This window comes from Gavia stellata, chromosome 31 (genome assembly GCF_030936135.1).
Source record: "Gavia stellata isolate bGavSte3 chromosome 31, bGavSte3.hap2, whole genome shotgun sequence".
NCBI lineage: Eukaryota > Metazoa > Chordata > Aves > Gaviiformes > Gaviidae > Gavia > Gavia stellata.
Genome location: NC_082624.1, coordinates 4,611,028 through 4,634,788, shown reverse-complemented (window position 1 = coordinate 4,634,788; position 23,761 = coordinate 4,611,028). Strand labels below are relative to the sequence as shown.

The following is a 23,761-nucleotide window of genomic DNA, read 5'->3' as shown; positions in this document are numbered from 1 at the left end:
CTTTTATTTTTATTTTCCTTTTCCTTTTTTCCTTTTCCTTTTCCTGTTTTCCTTTTCCTTTTCCTCTTCCTCCTCCTCCTCCTCCCCCTTGTCCTTTCCCTCCTCCCCCGGCCCGCCGCCCCCCCCAGCACCCCGGCCAGCTCCCGCCGCTCCCCCCGCCCCGTCTCGGGGCGCTCCCGGCGGGCGGGCGGGGCCCGGCGCGGCGGCTCTATATCAGCGCATGCGCGGGGCGCGCGGGGCCGGGCGGTGGAGAAGATGGCGGCGGTGCGGGCGGTGCGCGGGCTGGTGAACGGCGCTGGGCCCGGCGGGCCGCGGGACCAGGTGGCGGCCCTCACCCGCGACTACCTGTCCCAGCCGCGCCTCAGTGAGTGCGGGGCCCGGGGCGGCGGCGGGCGGGCTCCCCGGGACGCCTCAGAGGCGTTGCGGAGGGTGGGCCCGGCTCGGGGGCGAGCGCCCGCTGGGCCGCACACGGGCCGGGCTGCCCCGCAGCTGCGGCGGCGGGCGGGCGAGGCCGGCAGCCTGGGCCGCTCCTTGCGGCAGAGCCGGCCTCGCCCGGGCCCGGGCGCTCCTTCGGGCACAGGCGCCGGGCTGGCCGGGGCGTGCGCGGGGGCTTCCGGAGGGCCGCGGGCCGGTGTCCCGCTCGAGCTCGGCTTTTAATTGCACCGGGTGCTGCAGTGGTGCTTTCCACGGCGTTGTCCTGTCTAAACGCCCGGGTTGGTCCCACGCTGGAACCGCGAGCCTGTTGCCTACTGGGTAACGTGGGCCATTTCGGTGTCCTTTGTGAAAAACTTCAGGTTTTATCAGGAACTGAAAATTACTGTAAATTGTGGGGGGTGGTGTGGGCTCTCTTCCTTTAAAATGAAGTTGAGAAATCTGATGGAAAAGGGGAAATACAATAGCCTTGTAGAAAACCCTTTATTGCAGTGTAGTAGGGGGAAAGTTAAAGTTGTTTGAAGGTGTGTTTTTTCTGGCCTTTTTTTGATCTAGGTCGTAATTACACGAGTGACTCTACCTGTACACCTAACTAGTGTGGGTACTTACAAGGTGCTAGCCAGGGAGCTTCTCTGCAGTGGTTTCTTTGAAAATGTCAGTCTGGTTTGAAAGCCAAATCGATCATTACCATTCCTGCTCCCCCAAGTCTACTGCTGTGCTTTACTCTGGAGTGGAGGTTTCTATCGAGGTTGGAGCCAGAGTGACTTCATATTCAGTTCATGTTTTTCTGTGATGATTTTGGCTTTTGCCCAAACTGACATCGCCTGCAAGCTGGATATGGAAGATGTTTCAGTGGCTTTTGGTTTGTCATAGAACTGGTTGATCTTATTGGAAACAGGAATTTTGAGTCAGTGGTGAGCTGCTTTCAAGGAGAATTGATGCTGATTGATGTCAAGGAAATATTTTCTTGTGGACAAAGCAAGGAGTGTAAGCCCTTTCCCGTTGATTGAGGAAGAAGCGCTCATGAGACAGTCATGAGATGAAACGCTTTGCACAAGATAATGTTTTCCATTTCTTGTGGACAGTGGGCTGCAAACACTTGCAGTCGAAGCAGAGGCCTCTTCATAGCATAATGCGTGTGTAATTCTTGCTCAGGTGAAAGGAGCAGGCCAGCTTGTGCTTTTAAGACTAATTCAGGGACACATGTCCTGTTTCAGGGTGTTTAGCAGGATTTTGACAAGATTAAAACTGAGAAATCTGAGTTCCAGCCTTAGACCATCTTACACACCCAGTGACCCTCAAACCTTATCTAATGCAGTTTTGATTATTACCGTTTAAGAGATTACATTGCAACAGTTCAAACTGCTTGTTTAAGTGTAAATACCGTGTTGTTGACAATCTAGACAACACATGTAAGTGTGCCAAAGCTGGGCAGACTGCACTGGCTAAGCCAGATGATTCCCTCTGGCCTGGTGCTGGTGGAATTTGTGATCTTTCCTAGTACCACGAGTGCCCATTTCCTCTGCCTTGTAGTGTGACCAAGAACGGTTGCTGGTGTCTCTCCTCTTCTGCAAATGGCTCCACTTGCTCATTTTTCCCTCCCAGGGATAAGTGATACACAGTCACTCTCTTGGTCACTGCTCCTTGTGACCCTGATAAAGCTTTGACTCAATGTTACTTTTATCTGTGGATCAAGTGATGCTGGGCTCTAGCTGGGGTACTAGTGTGTGTCCGTAGAGCAACGCAAGAGGACTGTTTACTACATTTTCACAGCTTTTCCACTGGACTGATAGCAGAGTGATGAATTCGGGGCACACGGTATCTCAGAAGTTGTATGTAGTGCTAATACTTGAGCTGCTGATGTTTAAGACATGAGCCTTCTGATGAGCTGGCTAGCTGTGGCCTTCTATCAGGTGTCAATCCTTAAGTTAAACCAGGATAGCCCAAGAGCAGGAGGAGTTTGGCTAAGGTGAACTTCAACCTTCTACAGTATAGTGCATTGACCTTTTCTTGGGAGACAGGAAAGGTATGATAAGGTTTCCTCTTAGCAGTGTGCCAAAAACCACAACTTGCTGATCAGTGGTGCTTCTACAGTTTTTGAGCACGAGATCCGCTTGCTTTGCGAAGTCCAGGCTTTCACGTGGGCTGTTTGTGTCATGGAGCAGGATGCTTCTGTGGTTAAAAAAACAAAAGCTTAGCAGCTGAGTGTTGATATTAAGGTCTTCTCACTGTTTGGACACAAACTGCAGTGGCACCTTCTTCATCACTAATGACAGATATTGTCATCCATGCTTTTTTTAAAGATCTTGCAACTGTGTATTTTCCTTAGCTTAAAATGTCAACTCTACAATGTATTGGTGTTTCGGGTGGTGTTCAAATTATCCCTGGGTATAGGCTTGCATCAGTGAATTTCTGTGACAGACAAAAAAACAGCAATATCGTACATCTTAAAGCTACCTCAGGTGCTTTGCAATTAATGGCAAAAAAATGCTGGCAACACAATTCATTTCTTAATCCTTCTTGTAGAGGTCACTGTAAACATAAAGTGGTACAGAGCTGGACCCAGCCAAAATCTGCAAACCTGAGGCTGGTGACAGGAATGAAACTTTGAGAGCTTTGTGTAGGATACTGTTGATGTTCTGAGGACGTACCTGACTTGTGGCTTGCTTTCTTTCAGCTTATAAAACTGTATCGGGTGTGAATGGTCCCCTGGTTATCTTGGATCAAGTTAAGGTAAAGTTTCAGGTTCTTAACGAATGAAGCTTTTTGAGGGAGAGTTTACAAGAAAAGCTGTGACAGGTTAAAGCCAGACAGCTGTGAAATTCATGGGTCCACTGAGCAATTTTAATACAAGATGTGTTGCTGACTGCTGAGAAAAATGAGAATACGCAAATTGTAAAGATAAGGAGAGTTGTCTGTGTCCTGGAAGAAAGGGAGAGTCGTTGAGGCTGTTGGGGGGGCGGGGGGGGGAGGAAACAGTGTTTCAGTTTTACCAAAATCCATGAAATGTTGTCTAAACTTGAATACAGAAACATATCTATTCACTTTGTTCTTGACCTTTTTGTTACAAAGCACAAGTGCTCTGTAAAAGGGAACTGTAAACAGTTTTGGCTTGTTTTCAAATTACTGGTAAGTTACTGTTGAAGGCAAGCAACTGATGCTATGTACAGGCGAAAGCCAGCTTTTTCTTGTCAGACACTGCATCGTGGCTTTCTGTTAGTATGTCAGGACTACTAGGGTTTTTGGAACAGTTTCTGTCCAGGTCTTTCTGCATCCTGCGACTCTGAGCAAATGTTGTATAGTCCTTGTAAAAATGGCTGTAGCCTGATAAATTTTATTGTCTTAGAATGAGTTTTGTTCTGATGATAAAATTGTTTTTAAAATTATTGAGTAGTTGCTAAGCTTAAGCTTGCTTGAAACTGATAACATTAGTTTCATGACTGTTCTTCTGGATTTTAATGCTTTCTGCCATCTTTCTTGCTCACCTTCAGTTTCCTAGGTACGCAGAGATTGTCCACTTGACTCTTCCTGATGGCACAAGAAGAAGCGGGCAGGTTCTGGAAGTCAGTGGCTCCAAAGCTGTGGTTCAGGTACGATTAGGGAGAGGAATGTCTCTTGTTGTAACAGAATAGTATTTTATTAACCGGCATGTCTGAGCCACGTCGGATCTATCTTGTGATATATTCTTTTGGTACTGTAAATTGAAAAATCACCTACTTATTCCAAGTGCAAGTGGCATGAATAATTTTACAAGATTGAAAACTGGAGTACAGAAGGACACTTTTTATTTGTGTCCCCCTCTAGATTTCTTCTCGGCTAGGTTAAAGGAATTATACTGTAATTGTACAGTATTGGATTCATGATCAACTCCTATGCTATGTGGGTGCAGGTATTTCTTCTAAGCAGCTGTTTCTGGTTAATATTAATTCTTCTTATCTGAAGAACTTTACCCTGTTGGCAAAGAGAAATACTTGAGATCAAAGGAATGGTACCAGGTTTGTTGGTTGCTGCTGATACACTGCATGAATTTTGTTTAAAGTAGGTTTTTATGTGATGTTTTGTACTAGCAAGCTGCTCTTGAAATCCTTTGCTTGCAGAGGACTGCCTTGCTTATCTGTCCTGTGGTTGATAAGTTCTCAAGCTGTGAAGCAGTATTCTAGTGTGTTATTTTGTAAAGCACAATACTTACTCCTTTCTCCTCTGTTTTTTTCTTCTGCTATATTTACAGGTATTTGAAGGAACTTCAGGTATTGATGCTAAGAAGACGTCTTGTGAGTTTACTGGGGATATTCTTCGAACCCCTGTCTCTGAGGATATGCTTGGTAAGTACTTGCACCTTCTTGGAAGAATGAACAGACTTATCACCTGCTAATTTATTTTCACAGTAACTTACATTTTTATTTTATTGCTGTTTCTTGTAGGCAGAGTATTTAATGGATCAGGAAAACCTATAGACAGAGGCCCCATTGTTTTGGCTGAAGACTTCCTTGACATAATGGGTATGTTCTTAATTCATTTCTGGTATGGAGTTAAAGACAAATTTGGTGTTCCTGACTTCTGAATGTTGCCATAGTTTTGGGTTTGAATGTAGGATCTAACTGTTAGGAGGAGTTTAATCCTATTTTGAAGTACGTGTGTGGCATCAAACTTAAATCAAATTTACACAAGTGCAGGATGATGAGGTAGCAGAAAATAACTTTTCAGTAATGTTTGGAAGCTGTTCTTTGAAGTATTTGTAGACTATTTTAATTATACAACCTCCAAAGATAAAAAGCTAATAACCTGACAGGCTTTTCTTGAAAGCCCTCTTATCATTTACATGACCACAGAATGCCAGAGTCTTGGGATCTACAAAAGGCTCAGGTTTGACCAGGTGCATCTAAAGATTTGTAGGTCTAATGGGGTTTGCACCTTTTGACAGGAGCCTTAGATCAGTGCTCAAGGTCAGTGGTAGTTTAAGCTTCAGATATGTAGGTGGAATAATAACATGTGTTCTCTTAAATATAACAGGTCAGCCAATCAATCCTCAGTGCCGTATCTATCCAGAAGAAATGATTCAGACTGGCATTTCAGCTATAGATGGTATGAACAGTATTGCCAGGGGGCAGAAAATCCCCATATTCTCAGCTGCTGGCTTGCCCCACAACGAGGTGAGTACTCGAAGCTACTCTCTAGTTAGTGGCTTGCATTTCACTGGGGTTAAAAAGTAAACTAAGTTAAGTTCTGGTCTGTGTAATAGCATCAAATATACAGACAGACTGAAACACTTTTTTTCCTAGATTGCAGCTCAGATATGTCGCCAAGCTGGCTTGGTGAAGAAATCCAAAGATGTGATGGACTACAGTGAAGAAAACTTTGCCATTGTGTTTGCTGCTATGGGTGTAAGTCAGTATTACTGGAGGAGAATGATACTTGAGTAATAAATAAGCCAGTGCTGAGAGTAGCTGAACATTACTGTTTTTAAAGTATTCTAAGTAGGTCTTATGTATATAACTAAACAGTGCTAAACTGGCTGGCTGAATGGCTGAAAATCCCAAATGGCCAGAAGTACTGTAACAAAGTGCGTCTGATCAGGGTAAAGTATCTTAAACTTAAAATTTCTAGCCTGGAATTCTAGAAATAACTCATTCTGTTGGCCATGTAGGGGAATCTTCATGATACAGAGAGCTTTGCTTCTGGATGATTAATGAGGTATTTAGACCTTAATATGATGCAAAATGTAGTACGCTAAAATCTGGTCTGGAACTGATGCCTTAATTTTGTGATTTAGGTGAACATGGAAACTGCTCGGTTCTTCAAATCAGACTTTGAGGAAAATGGGTCCATGGACAATGTGTGTCTGTTCCTGAATCTGGCCAATGATCCAACGTAAGTAGTTAGGTTATGTTGGTTGGGAAAAGGCTGAGAAGAATAAGTAAACTGGAAGCTGAAGCCTCGTTGGTGTCCTGCCAGATGTCACTTACATTGACTTTTTGCAGCAAAGTTGAATATGAAATGCTGGTACTCCAGTTGGTGCACGTAGCAGATTTTCAGACCGTTTTAAAGTATTTGTAACTTCAGACTGTTACCTTGCAGCCTTAAAGCACTTGTCATAAATAATGCCATACTGTTCTATTTCAGCATCGAACGCATTATCACACCTCGTCTAGCTCTAACAACAGCGGAGTTCTTGGCATATCAGTGTGAGAAGCATGTGTTGGTCATTCTGACAGATATGAGCTCTTATGCTGAAGCTCTGCGAGAGGTATGTATTTATTAACTCACATGCTGGGTTTTGGCAGAAAGGATTCATAGTACGAGGTGAGAATGTAAACTTTTGCTCAAGCTGTTGCAATTAGTATTCATTACAATGTTCTTAAATGGCCAGTGAGGCTTTTAGTTATTGATTGTCTAGGATTATGTTCAGCAGTCAAACAGTGATAACTAAACTTATCAAACTGCTGAATACCACCAGTCAAATATTAGTTTCTGGTTTGCCTTGGTATCTTGTCATACATGGTTGTGATGACATACCTCTCTTAATAGAGGTTTGTGGGGCTGTATTTTCATATCACCTGCAGGAAGAGGTACTTTAAGTCACTAGTGTAGCTTAATTAGGGGAGACAGCAAGTCTGTGTGAGTGATCTGGTTTCTTGGAAACGTTTTTCTGGATTGCCTCAGGTTTCGGCAGCTAGAGAGGAAGTGCCTGGCCGTCGTGGTTTCCCAGGTTACATGTACACTGACTTGGCTACTATATATGAGCGTGCTGGGCGTGTGGAAGGCAGAAATGGTTCCATTACACAGATTCCTATTCTTACCATGCCCAATGATGGTGAGTTATTTTCAAGTGTTTTTAATAAATAGCACTTTAGGACTGCTTTAGTGCAAGCTGCCTTATTTTGGACATGACACACAGCAAGATAGGAGGTCCTGTGACCTTTAGGTTTCCATTTGAATATTGCAGTTCTTTTAGCTGTCTTCTCTGTCTGTATTGCTAATAGAAATGCTTTGCCCATTTCAGACTTCAGGACCATTCTCCAGCCCTCTATCAGGAGTGCTTACAGCATTTAAAACAATCCTTGCATAAGAGCACGTAGTGATATGTTGGAGTACTAACTGATAGTATCTTACTTTAGAAGTCATTTAACTGCAAAAAGCTGCTGCATCAGTGCTAGAATGGATATAAAGGTCTGAAAACTGTCGAACTATTTTTTCCACAGATATTACTCACCCTATCCCTGACTTGACTGGATACATCACTGAGGGACAAATCTATGTGGACAGACAGCTGCATAACAGACAGGTGCGTACCACACCGGTTAGAACGCGTTTAAGATTATTCTGTACTTTTTGAAGTATTAATGTTGAAATTCTTTGATGTCTTTTTCTTCCAGATTTACCCGCCTATTAATGTCTTGCCCTCCTTGTCTCGACTGATGAAGTCAGCTATTGGAGAGGGTATGACCAGGAAGGATCATGCAGATGTATCCAACCAACTGGTATGTAAAAACCTCTTCAGAGCAGAGGCATATTTCAAAGACACCTCTCACTAAAGAGCCTGTAAAGGGCATGCCAAACAGTTGCAATCCAGAACATTCCTCAGGCGGATTTAAAAGTATTGACTGAGTGCTCAGTGTAGTCAAGTGAGATCGTTTGCTTGGGTTTGAACAGAAGTCGTTACATGGATGATCAAGGTAAAAGCACTTCTGTTTCTATGCCTTCTAGTATGCCTGCTATGCTATTGGAAAGGATGTACAGGCCATGAAGGCTGTAGTTGGTGAGGAAGCTCTTACCTCAGACGATCTTCTTTATCTGGAGTTTCTGCAGAAGTTTGAGAAGAACTTCATTGCTCAGGGTAAGTGTGATGTTCTTGAAACAGACAGTATGCATTAACACCAAGAAGGTCTTGTTCTCAGATCTGCCTGATGGTGAGACACTTTCCTGCCCTGTGTTTCAGTCTGTGGTTGCTTTCTGCAGGTCCTTATGAAAATCGCACTGTTTACGAGACCTTGGACATTGGATGGCAGCTTTTGCGAATCTTCCCCAAGGAGATGTTGAAGAGAATTCCTCAGACTACACTGGCTGAATTCTATCCTCGAGATTCGACTGCAAAACACTAGCCACAGCTTCATCTCTAACTCCTTGCTCTGTGAAATGCTGTTTGTTTTCTTTTTTCATGTGTTGGTGTTTACTTGTCGCCCTTACAATTAAAACCAAGAATAGGTGACATTTGTGCCAGTGTTCCGATGTACACTGATACCAGTTTTTAAAATATCCCTTCTTCCAAAGCCTGGATCATCAGGAAAATATTTAGGCCAGCTCTTACAAATGTGCAATAGCTATCACGAAGCTTGTATTTTCAACTGGACCTTTTGTAGACATTTCAAGGGAATGTCTGAGGATTACCAGAAATTGCAAATCTTTACTTTCAAACCAGGCACACATGGTTTAGAAAACATGAAAGAGTGAATGTGACTTCTTTGTCCAAAGCATCTGCTCAATCCGATCATACGCAGTTGCCACGCTGCTGGTAGAACAGGTGGCACTCTGCTGTCCTGCTGTTGTGCCTGAAGACCAGGCTAATGTGTGGAAAGCGTGGTACATGACAACATACCTTTCTGAAAAATGCAAGTCACTGATTTTTCAACTATGGCTTAAGATTCTTAAAGGTATGCATGAACTGAGGATGCTAGTAGGCACGCTAGGTGCTTTTGCAGTAGCAAAGGGTCTTTTCAGAGGTCACAGGCCAGTGGGTTGCTACCTAAAGATAGCACCATAAGGCTTAATTACCGAATTAAAGGGTTTAAATTGAAGTTTGCTGAGTAAGTTTCCTACTTACCTTTTTTTTTCTTTGAATTCTGGAAATGCCAGAGGCAAAACAGCAGCTAAAGCATTCTGAGACCAGTAGTGTCCCAATGGGCGAAACTGTAGGTAATTCAAGGCTTTGTGCTGCTACTGAAGGGGATTATACGAGATGTGAAAACTCTTATACCTGACACAGTTGTACTGGTGGGAGGTCAGCTTCAAATGTCTTGTACTAAACGATGCAACAGGAGAAAGCAACTTAATGTGTGAATGGATATTTTGAATTCTGCTATAAAGCATGCTCTAGGTGGCACTGGGTCCTGGGTTCTGTTTGAAACTGTTGTGGTTTGCACTCCAGGCACAGATTTGGCTAGCCAGGAGAGCTCAGCATTCCCAAACACTGCAAACTTGGCTAGTCAATTCAGTGTTGTTTTTTTCAAATTGGTTCAGATGAGGCTCTGAGCCCAGTGCTGGCAGAGGCTTTCTTGCTTTTTTCCCAGGCTTAATGTAGTCTAAGCTCTGGTCTAGCTAACCAAAGCATGTTGCACCTCTCTAAACGCCTTCAGTGCTAGTCTAGGAAGGTGCTAACGTGACTCGAATGATAGTGTACTAATTCCAGCTTTCCCTGACGTCTCCTATGTGCAGTTCTTTCTATAGTTTGTTCAGTGTTCTCTGTAACTTGGATGCAATAGCAACTTTATTCCAGTGCATTCCACCCCAAAGCTGTGTCAAGTCTATTTTTCTTGAGGTAGGGATGGGAGGTTGGAAGTGTTGGCATGAGAATACTTTAATGTAGAGAATATCTAAATAAATTAAATATGGAAGGTGTTGAACAAAATAGAAGCTTTTGTGATTCTGTGGTTGAAAACAACTTTAGGTCTTTCAGCAGTGGCTAAGATGTCCTTTGCCACTTGGGGGTTCTGTTTACATGAATGAAACTACTTCATAACGTGCTGAAAACGCTTCTCGCTTCCATCTCTGCATGCAGCGACGGCCACTTGGGCCACCCCTACGTTATTGCTAGAGCCGGTGGTTGCTTCTGTTTATTGGGATTTGGCCTTCATCTTCAGGACGGCATGCTTTGTGCCACGAGCAGGTGGGTGGTGCAGTCATGGGCAAAGGCTTAGCAGGAATGTTGGAGGATGATGTGATACCACCCTTTCCATATGCGTCTCGATGGGTAGTTTGCACTAGAGGAGGCTGAGAAACCTTGAAAGGCTTCTTGAAAATGAGCTTAGGCATGTGTTGACTTTAAATTTTCTGTATGAACAGTACTACTAAGGGTGAGGGGGGCCTGGGTAGGTTTATTCAGGTATTCTGTGCAGACAGCCTGGGGCATGGCTCTGCTTAAATCCCAGGTGTCAGTCCCTCTCTGTGAATTAACTGTAAGGTTTCCCTGCTGGGGGTTGCAGCATGGCTGGTGAAGGTAAGAGGCTGAGAACAGTGTGAAACGGGGAGATCCAGGATTCTTCCTGACATATGCCACAGAGCAGAGGTAAACCCAAACACGCCTTCCTTTGCTGAACAATGTGCACATCAAAACCAGTCACTTAACAAGGGAAGAAAGCACCTTTCCTTTCTGCTGATCTTGCTGTTCATCTTTAAAGAGTTGTGCCCTGATGTGCTGAGCTGCACCGACACTGCCTCTGTAAACCAGAGTGTGTTCCGACTGATAAAAGCCTGAGGCTCTCAGGTCTTCTATTAAATGTTGCACTATGCTCTAATTCAAGCTGTCTCTTGTACAGAAGTACAAGTCCTTGAGGTAGATAAAGACATTAGCTCAATTTTTTTTTTTTAAAACCTCATGTAAATGTCCAAGCTGGTTCCTGCAGTATGTTTTTCACCAGGAGAGACACTTAAGTTACAAATCCTATATCCTCAGTATTAACAATGGCTTTGATTGTCACACAGAGCTTGAAAGACTGTTCATTTATTCCGGAGGAAGGAGGATCTAGTATACTAAAAACATGTCTGATGGCTTAAAAGTGTTTGTCCCAACTTTTTTTGACCTTTTTTCCACCTACTTACTCCCTCAGTTACAGTTTGTCTTGAGGGAGAGCCTGTGGTTAGGGCATGAGGATACCTTCACGAACAGATGGCATCTGTCGGCACTCAGTAATGCAGGTTTTGAAAACATGTGTAAGAGAAGAAGTTCCAAAGTCCAGTGAATTCCTGAAATCCTTCAGCAGGTGATGGGTTTTGGGGACAAAGGTTGAATGAGCATTCCCAAGGGTGGGTGTGTGCTGCAGAGCCAGGCAGCTGCCTCACGAGATACCTGCAAGCATCTGGCTAACATGGCTCCTGCAATGTGCCTATGTTACAGAGCAAAGGAAAAGGAATTCTGCAATTATAGGAATATTCAAGGCAATTAAGCTCTACTAATTTGCAGCTGATGAGAGCAAAGGGGAAAGAATGAGACGTATTCTATGGCTCAGGGCAGGCTGGTGAGCAGCTCCGGCACACAGGCAAGCTGTCAATGATAGCGTGGCTCATCCGCGCCAGACAAAGGTTTGGGTTGAACATAAATACTGAGGGTGGCTTTGTGCCGGGGATAAAATAGCTGTTGTCTGCAGCACACGGGAGCTGCGTGCTCAGCCGGTGTCGCGGGGAGAGGCTGGCTGGGCTGCGGTGAGTGTGATGCTGGATGGAGTGCGGCAGCCACGCAGTGGCACTGCACGGCCGGGAGCGAGCAGAGAGGGGATGGAGCGAGCTGCTGCATGTGAGCTCCTGAATCAGCTGGGTTGCTGCTGCAGTCCAGAAGGATAAGACTGTTTCAGATCCTGTATCACTTGGAAATAACATTATTTTTCAATTAAATGTTTAGACAGCTGTGCAAGAACTGCTTCAGAAATCATCAGACCTGCTGGAAGCAGCAGTGCATGCAGTGATGCTTCTTAGCTTGCTTGGATGACACCGGCTGCAAATGCTCTGAGTTTTTGAATGGTGCTTGTGGGGACCAGGGCTAGGGCTGGCTGTGGTTTGCTTGGCTTCGTAAGGTCAAGGGAGAAGGTTGTGCACAAAACCAGCCTGCTGAGGCTCTTCAGCTCTGATCTGGGGGAGGTAATTCTGGTGTACTTGTTGCTTAAACCTCTAGGACCTCTGCTTTAATAAGGCATGTGTGTCTGGCAGTGGTTTGGTGGCAGCACCCAGCTCTGCCCCTTCTGCTCCCTGGACTCATGCACGCAAGCAGCTGGGCTGCAACAGCCCCACTGCCCGTGCCACGCTGCTCCTCGCTGGCAGCGACTCCCGCCGGGATCACCGGGCACGCCCGAGCCTGCTCTCCTCCAGCTCTGGAGACTCGAAGCAGGGCAGAAATCTCTGTCTTCCTCCTGGCTCGTGCTCCCCAGCTGCTAGAGGAAACGCATCTGCCAACACGGGCAGAGCATCGCCGTCACCCTGCGCACAGGCAGGTCTCGGGGTTGCAACAGAGCCTGTCCTACAGACTAGAAGCTCTCAGGTAGTGAACAGCCTGAGCCTGGCACAGGGCCCTGTAAGGGAGGAATGACAAAAATAGCTTCAGCTCCCGTCACCCGGAGGCCCCGGGAGCGGGCTGGGGCGTGCAGCACAGCTACTTTAGCACTGAGCTGAGAACATAGCCCTTCACTGGGAAAATGGGATGGGAAAGCAAAGGGGCGCTCAGGATGGGGAGGAAGGGGTGCCCCTCTGCGTGGCGTCAGGCCGCTGCGCTGTGAGCTGTCATCGGGCAGCTCCTGACATGGCGCTTAGCTGGATGCTAAACAAACAGCCCAATATTTCATGGCGTGGAGACAGCAGGTACCATGCTAAATGGGACGTGCTGATCTCCCAGCTGCTGCCTTAGTACATTTACATGCTGCTTTCTTTTTTCTTTTTTTTTTGGTAATGACTAATGAAGACTGCCTGGGGGTCTGATCCCCCTTTGCCAACTGATGTCAGCCAGTCAGGTCCCTCGGAGAAGCACACGCCAGCTGTCGGCTCATTTCGGAGGGGAGGAGAGCAAACATTGGACACGTTTCTCCCACCCTGCCCCTTGGGTTTTCGGTTGGGACTGGCAGATGTAAGGCAGGGGAGCAGGCTGGTGGGGAGAGCTGCTGCAGGTTATTTGCACATCAAAAGCAGCTTTGCCTCCGACCCTCTATCACCCTGCGAGCAAGAGGTGGCTGGATTTAATTGCTCTTTCAAAGGCAGCCCTGGTCTTGTCTCTGCTGAGATTTTAGGTCTGACTCTGCCCCCCATAGCCAGAAACTGGTGCACTGGCACTGGGGTGTTAAAAAGAAGATGCAAATCAGCTTTTCTCCATCTTGAGGCTTATTTGCATCCGCTGATTAGTTCAACAGCTAATTCAAACTCCTTCTGTTTGAGGACGGTTGGTGCTCGGGCAGCTGGAGCAGAGCTAACCCAAAGCGCTGCCGAAGCAGGGAACCCCAGTGACTGTAGGGGAGATGCAGAAGCTGGAGCTGCCTCTCCTGTTTTGCCCCCCAGCACCTGAGCCAGCCGTGCCCCTCGTGCTCGGACGCTTCCTCAGCCCGGGAGCCATGACACACGCCGATGCCATCCCGTTCGCGTTCACCCTGCCACAGAGGAAGCACTGGGTGTCACGAGGGAATGGCTTCATCCCGGTATTATCAGGGCTTTCTGCTCCTTTCTGAACGTGCCTCCTCTTGGGCATGAAGCAGCGGGGTTGCAGCGGGGAGCGGGCTGCCCTGGCCACGGCTGGCCTCCACTGTTCGGCTTTCCTTGTGGTCTCGCAGCATCCTAACGCTGGAGCTGTGCTTCTGCTTGTGCCACAGCCCCACAAGGGCCAGGCGGTGCCCACGACCCCATTTCTGCCGCTGCCTGGGGCAGAGGATGCTCTGAGCCCTGCCTGCGGGGCGGACACAGCTTTTTCTCAGCAGTAGCTTCCCTAGGCTTTTGGTGGAAAAGGGGTGGGACCCTCACCTGCTTTAATGCAAGAAGCAGCCCAGGGTCCCCAGGGCTGGGGTTTTGGCTTCCCAGTGTCCTGGGCATTGCCAAGAAGCTGTCCGTACGGTGCACATGCCCTCAGGGATGCAGCACTTACCCCTGGACGTGCCCTGACTCCTGCTGCTGCTCAGCCCCGGTAAGTCTCTGCTTCGCTGCGCTGCAGGGACATCCCCGGGTTAACAGCCGGCTCGGGGGGCTCCTCCTCGCTGCTCCCCTGACCCAGATACATGGACCAGCCTGGGAAGGGCTTGGCCGAGCTGGCAGCACCCTGCAGCCGGGGCAGGTGATGGTCAGAGGCGATTTGTAAGAGAAGGTGCCGCTCAGCAGAAAGAGAGCCCTCACGCATGGTTTTCTATCTCCTTCCTCCTCAGCAGTTTTCAAAGGCTCTAAAAATAAACTTCCCTCACGCCTCGGGCGGGATGAGCAAAGCCAAGGTTTCCCTGGAAAGCGTTGGTGGGAGCTGGGTGCTGGTGCTGGGTGCCCTTTCGGGGGCACGGAGCAGCCTGTGTGTGCCTTGGGCTCCCCGCCCTGCGCTGTGGTGGGGCGAGTGCCAGATGAGTCAGGATGAATAGTGTTTTCTGCGGTTTGAGTGTTTCCCCCCGTTTTCTGCCCCCTAACCTCCCCCTTTACCTCCCCCCGCACTGTTTAGACCTGTGAAACTGCCAGATCCGTGCAGTGCGAATAGACTCCAAGTCAATCGGTTTTGGGGGAAAACAGCTTAAATAGTCAAAACATGTCCTCGGTTTTGTTAAGGCGTTTCCAATGTATCTCTCCCTCTGTAATTGTTTTCTCCGGCTCTCCTTGGGAGGTGGACCCGCCTGCTCCGGGGACAGTGGGTCGGGGACCACCGGGGCTGGGGGCTTTGGGCTGCGCAGGGTTGGGATGAAAATCGGTCTCACCTGCAGAGCAGGAGGGTGAACCCCGTGGGGTGCAGGCTGGGAGCGGGGCCAGGCAGATTATCTCCTCCCCTCCGATATCCCCGTGTTTGCCGGAGGCAAATTGCCGGTTTTCCATGCATGGGTTATCCCAGCTGCACAGCGGAGATAAGACACTTGCCCACGCGGCAAAGCGCTGGCAGGGCTGGAAACAAACAGGGCCAGGTGGAAGGATGTCCCCAAAGGGGACCTTGGTGTGCCACAATAAATGCGTGGTGGCTTGTGGGGGTGATGTGAGAGGGGCATGGTGAAGCACTGTCCTGTGTTGCTGCTCGCTGGCTATGGAAACCCTCCGAACGCTGCCAGGCCAGATGCTCAGAGAGGCTAAATAAGTTTTAAAAAATTTATTTATAAATAAAAACATAAAATTACCAGTAGTTTACATCAGTCACCAGAAATAACATCCAAAAAACCTGCAGAAAAATAATTATATGTACAGGCTGAGCCCGGACAGCCGCGGAGCGGGCAGGGCGGCCGCGGCTCACACCGGGAACGACACACCTGCGATGCGGACGGTCACACACAGCGTTGTGCAAAGGCAGCACGTCGATGCCTCCGAGCGATCACATCATACAGCGCTGGCTGGGGGGGGACACGGGGCTGGGGCGACGGGGACCTGGGACGGTGCCACCGAGGCGGGTGGGAGCAGGACCGGGGCTGGGCAGGCGGGCGCGGGCACTGGCAGGACGGGGGCTGCGGGATGGGGCAGCTGGGGAGGGCTCTGCTCCCTCGGCACCCCATGTGTTTGGCACTGGAAAGCTCCTGGTCGCCACGCTCTGGCTCCGACACGGGGTGCAGAGGGGGTGCAGAGCCCTCGGTGCAGGGCTATGGCTTGGATGATGCAGAAAATCCCTTCTGGCCCGGTGAGCCAGAGCGGAGCCGGGTGCCATCCTTCGGCCCCTGGTCTTCTCTCCAGAACATCCTTCAGCAGGTCTGGGCAAAGGCTGACTGACCTGACGTGGCCCTGACCTGCAGCCGCAGGGCTGGAACCGGGATGTGAGGTTGGCTTTTCTCCAGCGGATCATGGCTAAGGACCGGCTTCTGCCGTGTGCGGTGCCGGGACCGGCCGGGATGCCCTGGGGCGGTGTGTGTGGGGGTGCTCGGGGCAGGTGTGGAAGGCACAGACCGGTTTCCGTGCGTTGCCTTTACAGGCTGGCTGCAGCGGGGTGAGGGATGCTGAATTTTGCTGCTTGTGTACAGCTTTGAGCCCTTGGCCAAATTTGCGGCACAGGATTGTGCAAGACTCCCCCACAACCCTGGGACGGGGCTTCCTGGGCTGGTGCCCAGCTCGCCAGTGGGTAAACAAACATACTGCAGTAAAAATACCATTGCACTAGCACAAAGTGGTCCCAGCTGGAGACCTCCACCCTGGCAAGCTGGATGCCAGCTGATTCCCTCCCGGCCTGTGCGGAGCCGTGGAGGGACAGGAGAGTCACCGCTGGTGACGTGCAGTGGAGCCTTGTCATCTGCTTGCTGGCGGCAGGAGGAAATTTGAAGAGCTGGGGTAGAAAACAAAATGAAAGTGGTTGGTTTGGGTGTTTTTTTAAAAAAGGTACATAAGGAACGTAAGGGCACAGGAGGAGATAAGGCAGCCGGGGTTCCCGGGAGGGACAGTCACAGCAAGTGAGAGCGCGTGGGGTCACGGGGCAAACGCAACCGATCTCCCCCTCAATTCCTCAGGTCAGACTGTGGCTTGGAATTTTCTGTTAATCCTTGAATCCAGTTGCCCATCTGGCAGCTGGAGAAAAGGGACACGGAGTCCTTGTGTGTCCGAGCAGGGAGGGGTGGGCTCACCGCAGCCGTGTGGGTCTGGGGAGGGATGTGCCGGTGTGGCCGTGGCCGAGGGATGGGATGGGTGCAGGCTGGGCTGTGCTCGTTAGTGAAAGGTGATTTTGGTGGGGCTGTTGGCGGTAACGGCGTAGGGGGTGTGTGCGTGTGTGCGTGTGTGCGGGTAGGGTCCTTCCTGAGGCACTGCAGCAGCCGAAGGACGGGAGAAGTGGATGTCCAGCCTGTGCCAGCGGCTCCTCGGTCCCACGGTGCCCGGGAGATCGGCACCGACCGGAGGAAGGTTACGGAGGTGTGAGAGCAGCGCGGTGCTTCCTCCGGGCTGCAAGCAGGGAGCAGCTGGGAATGTGCCGTGGCTGATTCCTCTCAAAGGGTTGTGGTGTCCCTGTCCCCAGAGCTGTGCCGTCACGGGATCCCTCCGAACCTGGAGCAGAGCATCCCCTGGGAGTTCTGCATCATCTCGTTACCTGACGGGAGATTATTTGCTGAAGTCCTGTTCCCTGACCGCCCCCGTCGTCGGCTTCTCAGTGCTACAAAGGGGCAGAAGGGACGCTGCCAAGGCGGAGCGGGGGCGAGGGGGAGCTGCTGGCACGTCACCATTGGCACGAGTTGCTTGTTCACCTCTGTAACACGACAGGCGGCGGAGGGCATCACCGCGGTGGATGTGGGGAGAGGAGGAGGGCTGGCGAGCTGGCCAGGCCACCAGCTCCGCTAATAAATACATGGCTCATCTGAACTGTACAAGGCGGGGGCTGAGCTGCGGGGCAGCGGTTCTCGCCTGGAAGAGACGCACGCCCCTGAGCTGCAAGAAGAAGGCAGACCTGGCTCAGATCTCAGTGGCGATGATGTCCTCGTAGGGGACGTCGGCGCCGGGTATGTCCAGCTCAATGGGCTCCTTGCCATCTTCCCCTGCGGCGAGCTGCTGGAGCATCTTCTCCAGGTTCTGGTTCCTCTTGTACATGTGCAGGTAGCTCTGCTGCAGCTGCTTCTGGTAGTGTATCACCTTCTCCTTCTCCTCCTTCCACGTCTGCCTCTCGTGCTGGAAGCCGGAGGTCATCTGCTCATTGTTGTCCCGTTCAGCCTTCAGTTCTGCCCTCAGCCTCTCCACCTCTCCCTGCAGGGCCTGAGCATCGTCCACCATGGCGCAGGGCCGGGCCACCTCCCGGGCTTCGCTCAGCTGCTCCTTGAGGACGGCGAGCTCCGTCCGCAGGTCCACGATCTCCTGCTCCAGCAGGTTCACCTTCTCTCTCAGCAGCTCGGACTCGTTCTTCTTGCGCTGGAGCTCGTTCTCGCACACCTCCAGCTCCATGGCTTTGGTGCGCAGGGAGCCCTCCAGGTCCTGGGTCTTCATCTCCAGCCCTTCCATCTTCACCCTCACCTCCTTCAGCTGAGCCTTCAGGCTGAGGATCTCGGTGGTCTTGGTGTTGAGCTCCGTCTGGGACTCCTTCAGCTGCTGCTTCAGGAGGGAGATCTCCCCCGACTTCTGGCACACCTGCGGGGAGAGGTGCAGCAGCCGAGTTAGGACTGTGCCTTCGAGAAAGCCCGTGTGCCCGCAGCACCCACAATACCCCATGCAAGCCATGCTGGGCACCGCTGAGGTTTAGCATGTGGAGACCCCAGCCATGAAATCCCATCCGGGGAGATGGCCCCAGCACAGGGAGCAATGCCCCCGGCTCTCAGTGGGGCTGGAGGGGACCCCACGCTCTCCATGCATCAACACCCCAGCTGACACAGAGGGCTACCTGTGAACACCCGTGAGGATTTAAGGAGCTGACACCCCTCAGCTGAGGTGTGGAAATGGAGGGTGTCGAGAAGTGCTCAAGTCTCAGTACCCTGTCCAACATGTTTGCCGAAACCACTGCTGACGGCTCACGTGGTCAGTTAAACTCGCTGAGCTTGTTCCGCAAGCAGACACCCAACTGCACCCCACAAAACTGCAGCTGGGAGCAAAGCACGCCAATCCCACTGGAGCATCCCACTGGAGCCTAAAGCGTGGCTGGTACAGCTGCTCCCGGAGACAGCTGTGGGGGTTCAGCATCCAGCTGCTCTTGGTGGGACCCTGCAGCTGGAATTTTGGTAGGGCTTGCGAACAGCCTGGAAAGGTGACTCAAAAATGCAAATAAACTAAAGATACTGAAAGCGATATGAGAAATCCTTGTATGCGAGGGAGCGAAGGCGAGCACCACGCTCCTTGAAGTGCGCCGGGCAACAGCTATGCTTCTCCCTGTACAGCCGCAATGAAATGGTATCGGTGTACGTTATTCAGGCGGGTGAGCAGGCTCGCTTCTGAATTCTCAGCAGTTTAAGGGTCTTTGTTCAGCAATGCCCAATCAGTGAGAAAATTAAGCTTAAGCAAAGAGCGGAAGGTTTTACTGCTCTCTAATAAATGACCATGGCAAGTCCCAGTAGTTCCTATGTACACGTGGGAAGGCAGCTTTACTGCTCCTTTGGGGCAGGCAGCCTGAAAAACCCTGCGCTGGAGGTTGGAAATGCGAAGTTGATTTAATGACTACTTTTTTTATGCAGTAGTTGTTTCCTTATGTGATGTGAAGTGCTGAGGGGTTAAGAGGGGCAGTGAGTCACTCAATCGTAACTTACAGAGCCTCCACGTGACAGACTAGGGCTCTCCTCGGCTTTAGTTTCTATCATCTCCTGCAGCCTGGGCTTACTGCACGCACCACCTGCTCTGCTCAGACCCTCCGTGGTGCTGCTGGATGCAGGTACAGAAATGGAGAATAGCTGTGTGGTTTACTGCTGGTGCCAGAGCTATTGCCTTCACGCACACACTTTGCTTTCGGCGTCGGCAGCCCGAAATATCTCTTGGTGCTCCAGTGCCACTTACCTCCCACTGGGTCTCCTCCAGCGCTGGGGCAAAGCTGGTCTTCTCCTTCTCGTAGGACCTCAGCTTGGTCTCCAGCAGGTTTTGCTCTTTCATGAGGTTCTCCAGCTCCTCTCGGAGCTGCTTCTTCTCCTGCTGCAGCTGGAACACCTGGAGGTGAAGGACCTGCTGCGTCCGCTGGGTTTTCTGCGAGGTTTGCTTGAGCTTGCTGTTGCATTTCTGCTTGAGGCCCTCCAGCTCTTCCTTGCAGCGCCGCTGCTTCTCTTCATAAGCCTGGCAGGAGCTGACTTCCTTCTCCTCAAAGCTTGACTGAAGCTCCTGCAACTCTCCCTCCCTCTCTAGCAGCTTCTGCTCCAGCTCCTGGATGGTGGACTCATCTGTGGAGATGGGTGAGCGGATGCAAGTGGTCTTCTCGGCTGCGTGGTGGTGCGGGGCTTTGCCAGGGTTGAGGATCTTGTTGCCCCCATCGGAGAAGGACATGGCCTTGAGGCTCATCATGTTGCTGTCCTGGATGATGGCGCACTGCAAGATGTTGTGGGCTGAGCCCCCGAAGCGGCTGATGGGTCCCATGGGCGTGACGAGGGGGTCGAGCTGGTAGCTGCTGCTGGTGCTGTGGGTGGGGAGGCTGGACATGGAGTTCCTGCCGGAGTCGGACAGACCCCCCGAGCACAGCACCGGCTTCAGCTCCTGCTCCTTGGCTTTGTCCGAGGGGTGCAACTGCTGGGAGATGTGACCCCCGTTCTCCGGGGAGGAGTGGAGGATGGCGCCGGACCGGGGCAGCACCGGCTTGAAGGCGGTCGGTCGTGCAGCCGGCTTCTCTGCACCCTGGGGAGAAGAGCAGAGCCCGTCAGCACAGACCAACCCCACGTCATCCGTTCTCCCCCATCCCTTCTGCCCCCAAGGACGAGACCCCCATGGTGGGGACGGCGTGGGTCTCCATCAAGGGCCAAAAGCTTGGGAGGATGCTGATGGCTAAAACTGCCTCTGCTGGGAGGCAAATGGCATGTTTGGAAATGGAAGGGTACGGGTCATATTGCTGATCCAAATCCTAAAAGCAGAGGGTGGCGGGGTGCTCTCAGCACCTCCCCGCTGCCCCTCTCCTCCCGTTTCCTCGGCACAAACTCTGAGCCTTCTGCATCAGGACCAGGACAGCCCCGCAGTGGGACCTGCACCCATTTTGAGGGCAGATGCAGTCCAGTGGGACACCCCCCACTTCTGGGGCCACCGCATCCCCTACTAACCACTTCCAGTTGACTGGGAAAGGGCATCAGCTTCTGCGGCGTGGGCGTCCCGAAGTCCATGCCGCTCGTCCCGGCTTGGCTGCCCAGCTCCCCGCCGGCAAGCGAGGTATAGTCCGCTCGGTGGGAGCCATGCGATTTCTGGCTGACCTTGATGTAAAAGAAGTCCTCATTCTTGCTGCTTTTGGAGCTGGACTTGTGGCTGGAGCCCTGGGAGAAGCCGAAGCGGAGCAGCCCGTCCGAGTACCGGTTGAGCTTTTTCAGGTGGGATGACTTGCGGAGCTTGTACTGGGAGGCTCGGCAGTGCTTGCTGTGGAAGCTGTGGCCAGAGATGAGGCTACTGACGCTGCCCATGCTGCTCCCGGGCGGGGGGCATGCAGCGGGGGGAGCGGAGCCCGGCTGAACCGCGCGGCGAGGGGTCTGGGCAGCGGGTAGAGACGGCCGCTGCTGCAATCATAGCAAAGACCTCGCTGCGCCCGGGAGCTGCGAGCCTGGGGGAGGCAAAGAGAGCAGGGTAAGGAAAAGCAGTTTGGGAGGTGGGCGCAATGCCGCACCCACGGTCTGGGCATCGGCAGGAGCAGGGCGGTTTCTGACGATGCGAGTGTGTACGCACACGCCTTGCAGGCGCGTTTGGGCACAAGCTGGCACGGGCACGTGAAAGGGGGTGTGTGCACATTTCCCTGTGTGTGTCCAGGGATGGGCCAGTGTGCGCTGGGCTGGGGGTGCGTGTGCAGATGAGCCGGTCAGTCCTTGGGTGCGTGCAAAGGGAGAGGGATGCTTCCTGAGGCTGGTACCCCGCTGCCAGCCCAGGACCGCTCTTCCCCGTCCCTCCGCAGAAGCCCCATGTGAAGGAGGGTGGCAGGCAAGGAAGGCAGGGAAGAGCAGGGCTTTCCCCTGCCCCTGGGGATGGCTCCAGGAGCCTCCCACGAGCTGCCTGTGTCCCCCAGGCTGGCTGGCACCCGCTGTGGCATGGCTCCCGGCTGGCTGGGTGCATCCTGCCCCGCGGCCGGGGGGCTCGTCGGGAGCTGCTGGGTACGGCGCACCCGGATGAGGCCAGGAGGGTTATGAGACACAGGAGTCTCAAAAAACAAGGAGAGGAGGAAAAAGGATTTGTAGTGATTTTTAGGTGCCTAACAGGCACGAATTTCAACAGGTGCCCATGCCTCCTGCTTGTGCCATGCAGGATGGATCCCATCTCCTGACAGCCATGCTCGGTGCTGCGAGATGCAGTCACAACCTCTCCTGCATCAGCCTGTCGCTCCCTGACTTCTTTCCAATTTTCAGTGGCCCTCTTAACCTACCTGAAAAGGGATGCTGTGAGGCTTAATTATGCTTAATGTCTGTGCAGCACTTAAGAAGACGAGAGGCGTTATGTGTGTGCTAAGTATTGTGATTACGGTTCAGAGGTATGCAGGGCTGTGCATTAATTCTCTGTGGTATGGGGTTAAAAAAAAAAAAAGGAAAAAATCCCAGCTCCTGGTGCCTTTGTGATGCTTGGCTCCCAGTGTCAGGGCTATGGTGGAGATGCACCTTCCATCTTGATAACTAAAGGGTGAGGTGGGGCGAAGGAGGAAGAGCTGCTCATAGGCAGAAGTTAGTGCATGATCAAAATGAGCTAAATCCTAGTTGCACAGGATGATGAGATTGGAAACGTTTCCACTCTCCGCTGCGTGCGAAACAGCTCAAAGCTTCCGCTCCCGGCAGCAGCGGTGCTGCGTGGTCCAGTTCTCCTCTGGAGCTGCCCCACGCTGGGCTCCCATCGCCCGAGCAGGGATCCCGGGGGTAAAGGATCATCTGACAGCGGAGAGCGCTTGGGGTCTGCTGGGAGAGGGTCGGGCGATGGAGGGGCAGGCACGGTGTGCCAGGGCATCCTCACTGCCTCATCCTCAAGGCCTAGAGAGTTGCTCCTATGTTTTCCCATTCTTTGTTATGTCCTGCCCTATGCCTGCTCCGGTGCGGGCTCCTCTGCATCCTGAACAGGGTAACACGAACCTGAGCTCATCCCTCAGCTTTATTTGTTTTCTTTTTCTCTGTGCCCTGAGGACCCAGATTGATTAAGTGTCAAAGAAAAGTCCCAGAAAGACAGAATATCCGCTTTAATCCCTAAATCCATTTTTGGGAGATTAAGAGAAGTAAGTAAGAACCAAGGTCTGAGCTGCTGCCTGGATGCTGATATGCTAAAAGTGATTGATGACTTGGGCTTCATTCATTTTTACAGGGTAAGAGGCATAATGTGCGCAGAGGGGGAGGAATCGCTGCAGGGAACAGGATAATTGGCACAGGAGGCTGCTCTGCCAGCGTGTGCTCCCGACACCACGCTTGTGTGTGTGTGTGCCTGCCGAAGAGAAGAGGCAGTGTCACAGCGGCAAAGCTGCCAACTATAGCGATGGCAGCCCCGAGACAGCGTTCAACATGTGCAAGCGAGCGGGGGGAAAGCAGCCGGAGTATTTACATACACCTATGGCAGAGGTGTCAGGGAGGTTTGATGCCTTAAACCATGGAGCAGTGCAGGGTGCACAGACCTGCTGCTCCGGGGATGCCAGATTCGCTGTGCCCGTGGCCAGAACACCTCGCTGGGGAGCAACAAGGCCCCTTGCGTAGATGCACCCTTGGGTTTTTTGGGTGCCTGCAGAAGACAGAAGTGTGGGGAGGGAGAGCTGGGACTTTCCAGCCTCTTGGCAGGAGGCGTTTCCATCAATCCCAACCCTCCTACACATGCCTGAGAGGGTTGGGCATGTCTTTTTCTTCTTCTTCCCTCTTTTGATTTAAAAATGAACGCTTTGAAAGCCGTGGAGGAGTTGGCATTC

General features: G+C 51.3%; 2 protein-coding genes across 2 annotated transcripts; one reads left to right on the top strand and one right to left on the bottom strand.

Annotated features, from left to right (window-relative positions):
- Positions 1–255: 255 nt before the first annotated feature.
- ATP6V1B2 (ATPase H+ transporting V1 subunit B2) lies at positions 256–8,638 on the top strand. Its single transcript, XM_059831358.1, has 14 exons — positions 256–364; positions 3,110–3,165; positions 3,924–4,022; positions 4,661–4,754; positions 4,854–4,931; positions 5,443–5,582; positions 5,712–5,813; positions 6,203–6,300; positions 6,553–6,676; positions 7,093–7,243; positions 7,632–7,714; positions 7,806–7,910; positions 8,137–8,266; positions 8,389–8,638. The coding sequence occupies exons 1-14, from the start codon at positions 256–258 to the stop codon at positions 8,529–8,531; spliced, it is 1,512 nt and encodes a 503-aa protein (XP_059687341.1). The 3' UTR covers positions 8,532–8,638.
- An 8,833-nt stretch (positions 8,639–17,471) lies between these two features.
- Positions 17,472–21,347, bottom strand: LZTS1 (leucine zipper tumor suppressor 1). Its single transcript, XM_059831477.1, has 3 exons — positions 20,958–21,347; positions 19,720–20,541; positions 17,472–18,369 (listed from the first exon to the last, which is right to left on the bottom strand). Exons 1-3 carry the CDS (start codon positions 21,306–21,308, stop codon positions 17,704–17,706), a joined length of 1,839 nt encoding a protein of 612 aa, XP_059687460.1. The 5' UTR covers positions 21,309–21,347; the 3' UTR covers positions 17,472–17,703.
- Between the last annotated feature and the right edge of the window lie 2,414 nt (positions 21,348–23,761).

Coding starts and splice junctions, on each gene's coding strand:
- LZTS1 (XM_059831477.1), bottom strand. CDS start 21,308: ATGGGCAGCGTCAGTAGCCTCATCTCTGGCCACAGCTTCCACAGCAAG. Junction 20,542..20,957: donor TTCCCAGTCAACTGGAAGTG/GTTAGTAGGGGA, acceptor TCTTCTCCCCAG/GGTGCAGAGAAGCCGGCTGC. Junction 18,370..19,719: donor TGGAGGAGACCCAGTGGGAG/GTAAGTGGCACT, acceptor CTCTCCCCGCAG/GTGTGCCAGAAGTCGGGGGA.
- ATP6V1B2 (XM_059831358.1), top strand. CDS start 256: ATGGCGGCGGTGCGGGCGGTGCGCGGGCTGGTGAACGGCGCTGGGCCC. Junction 365..3,109: donor CCTGTCCCAGCCGCGCCTCA/GTGAGTGCGGGG, acceptor GCTTTCTTTCAG/CTTATAAAACTGTATCGGGT. Junction 3,166..3,923: donor TTATCTTGGATCAAGTTAAG/GTAAAGTTTCAG, acceptor GCTCACCTTCAG/TTTCCTAGGTACGCAGAGAT.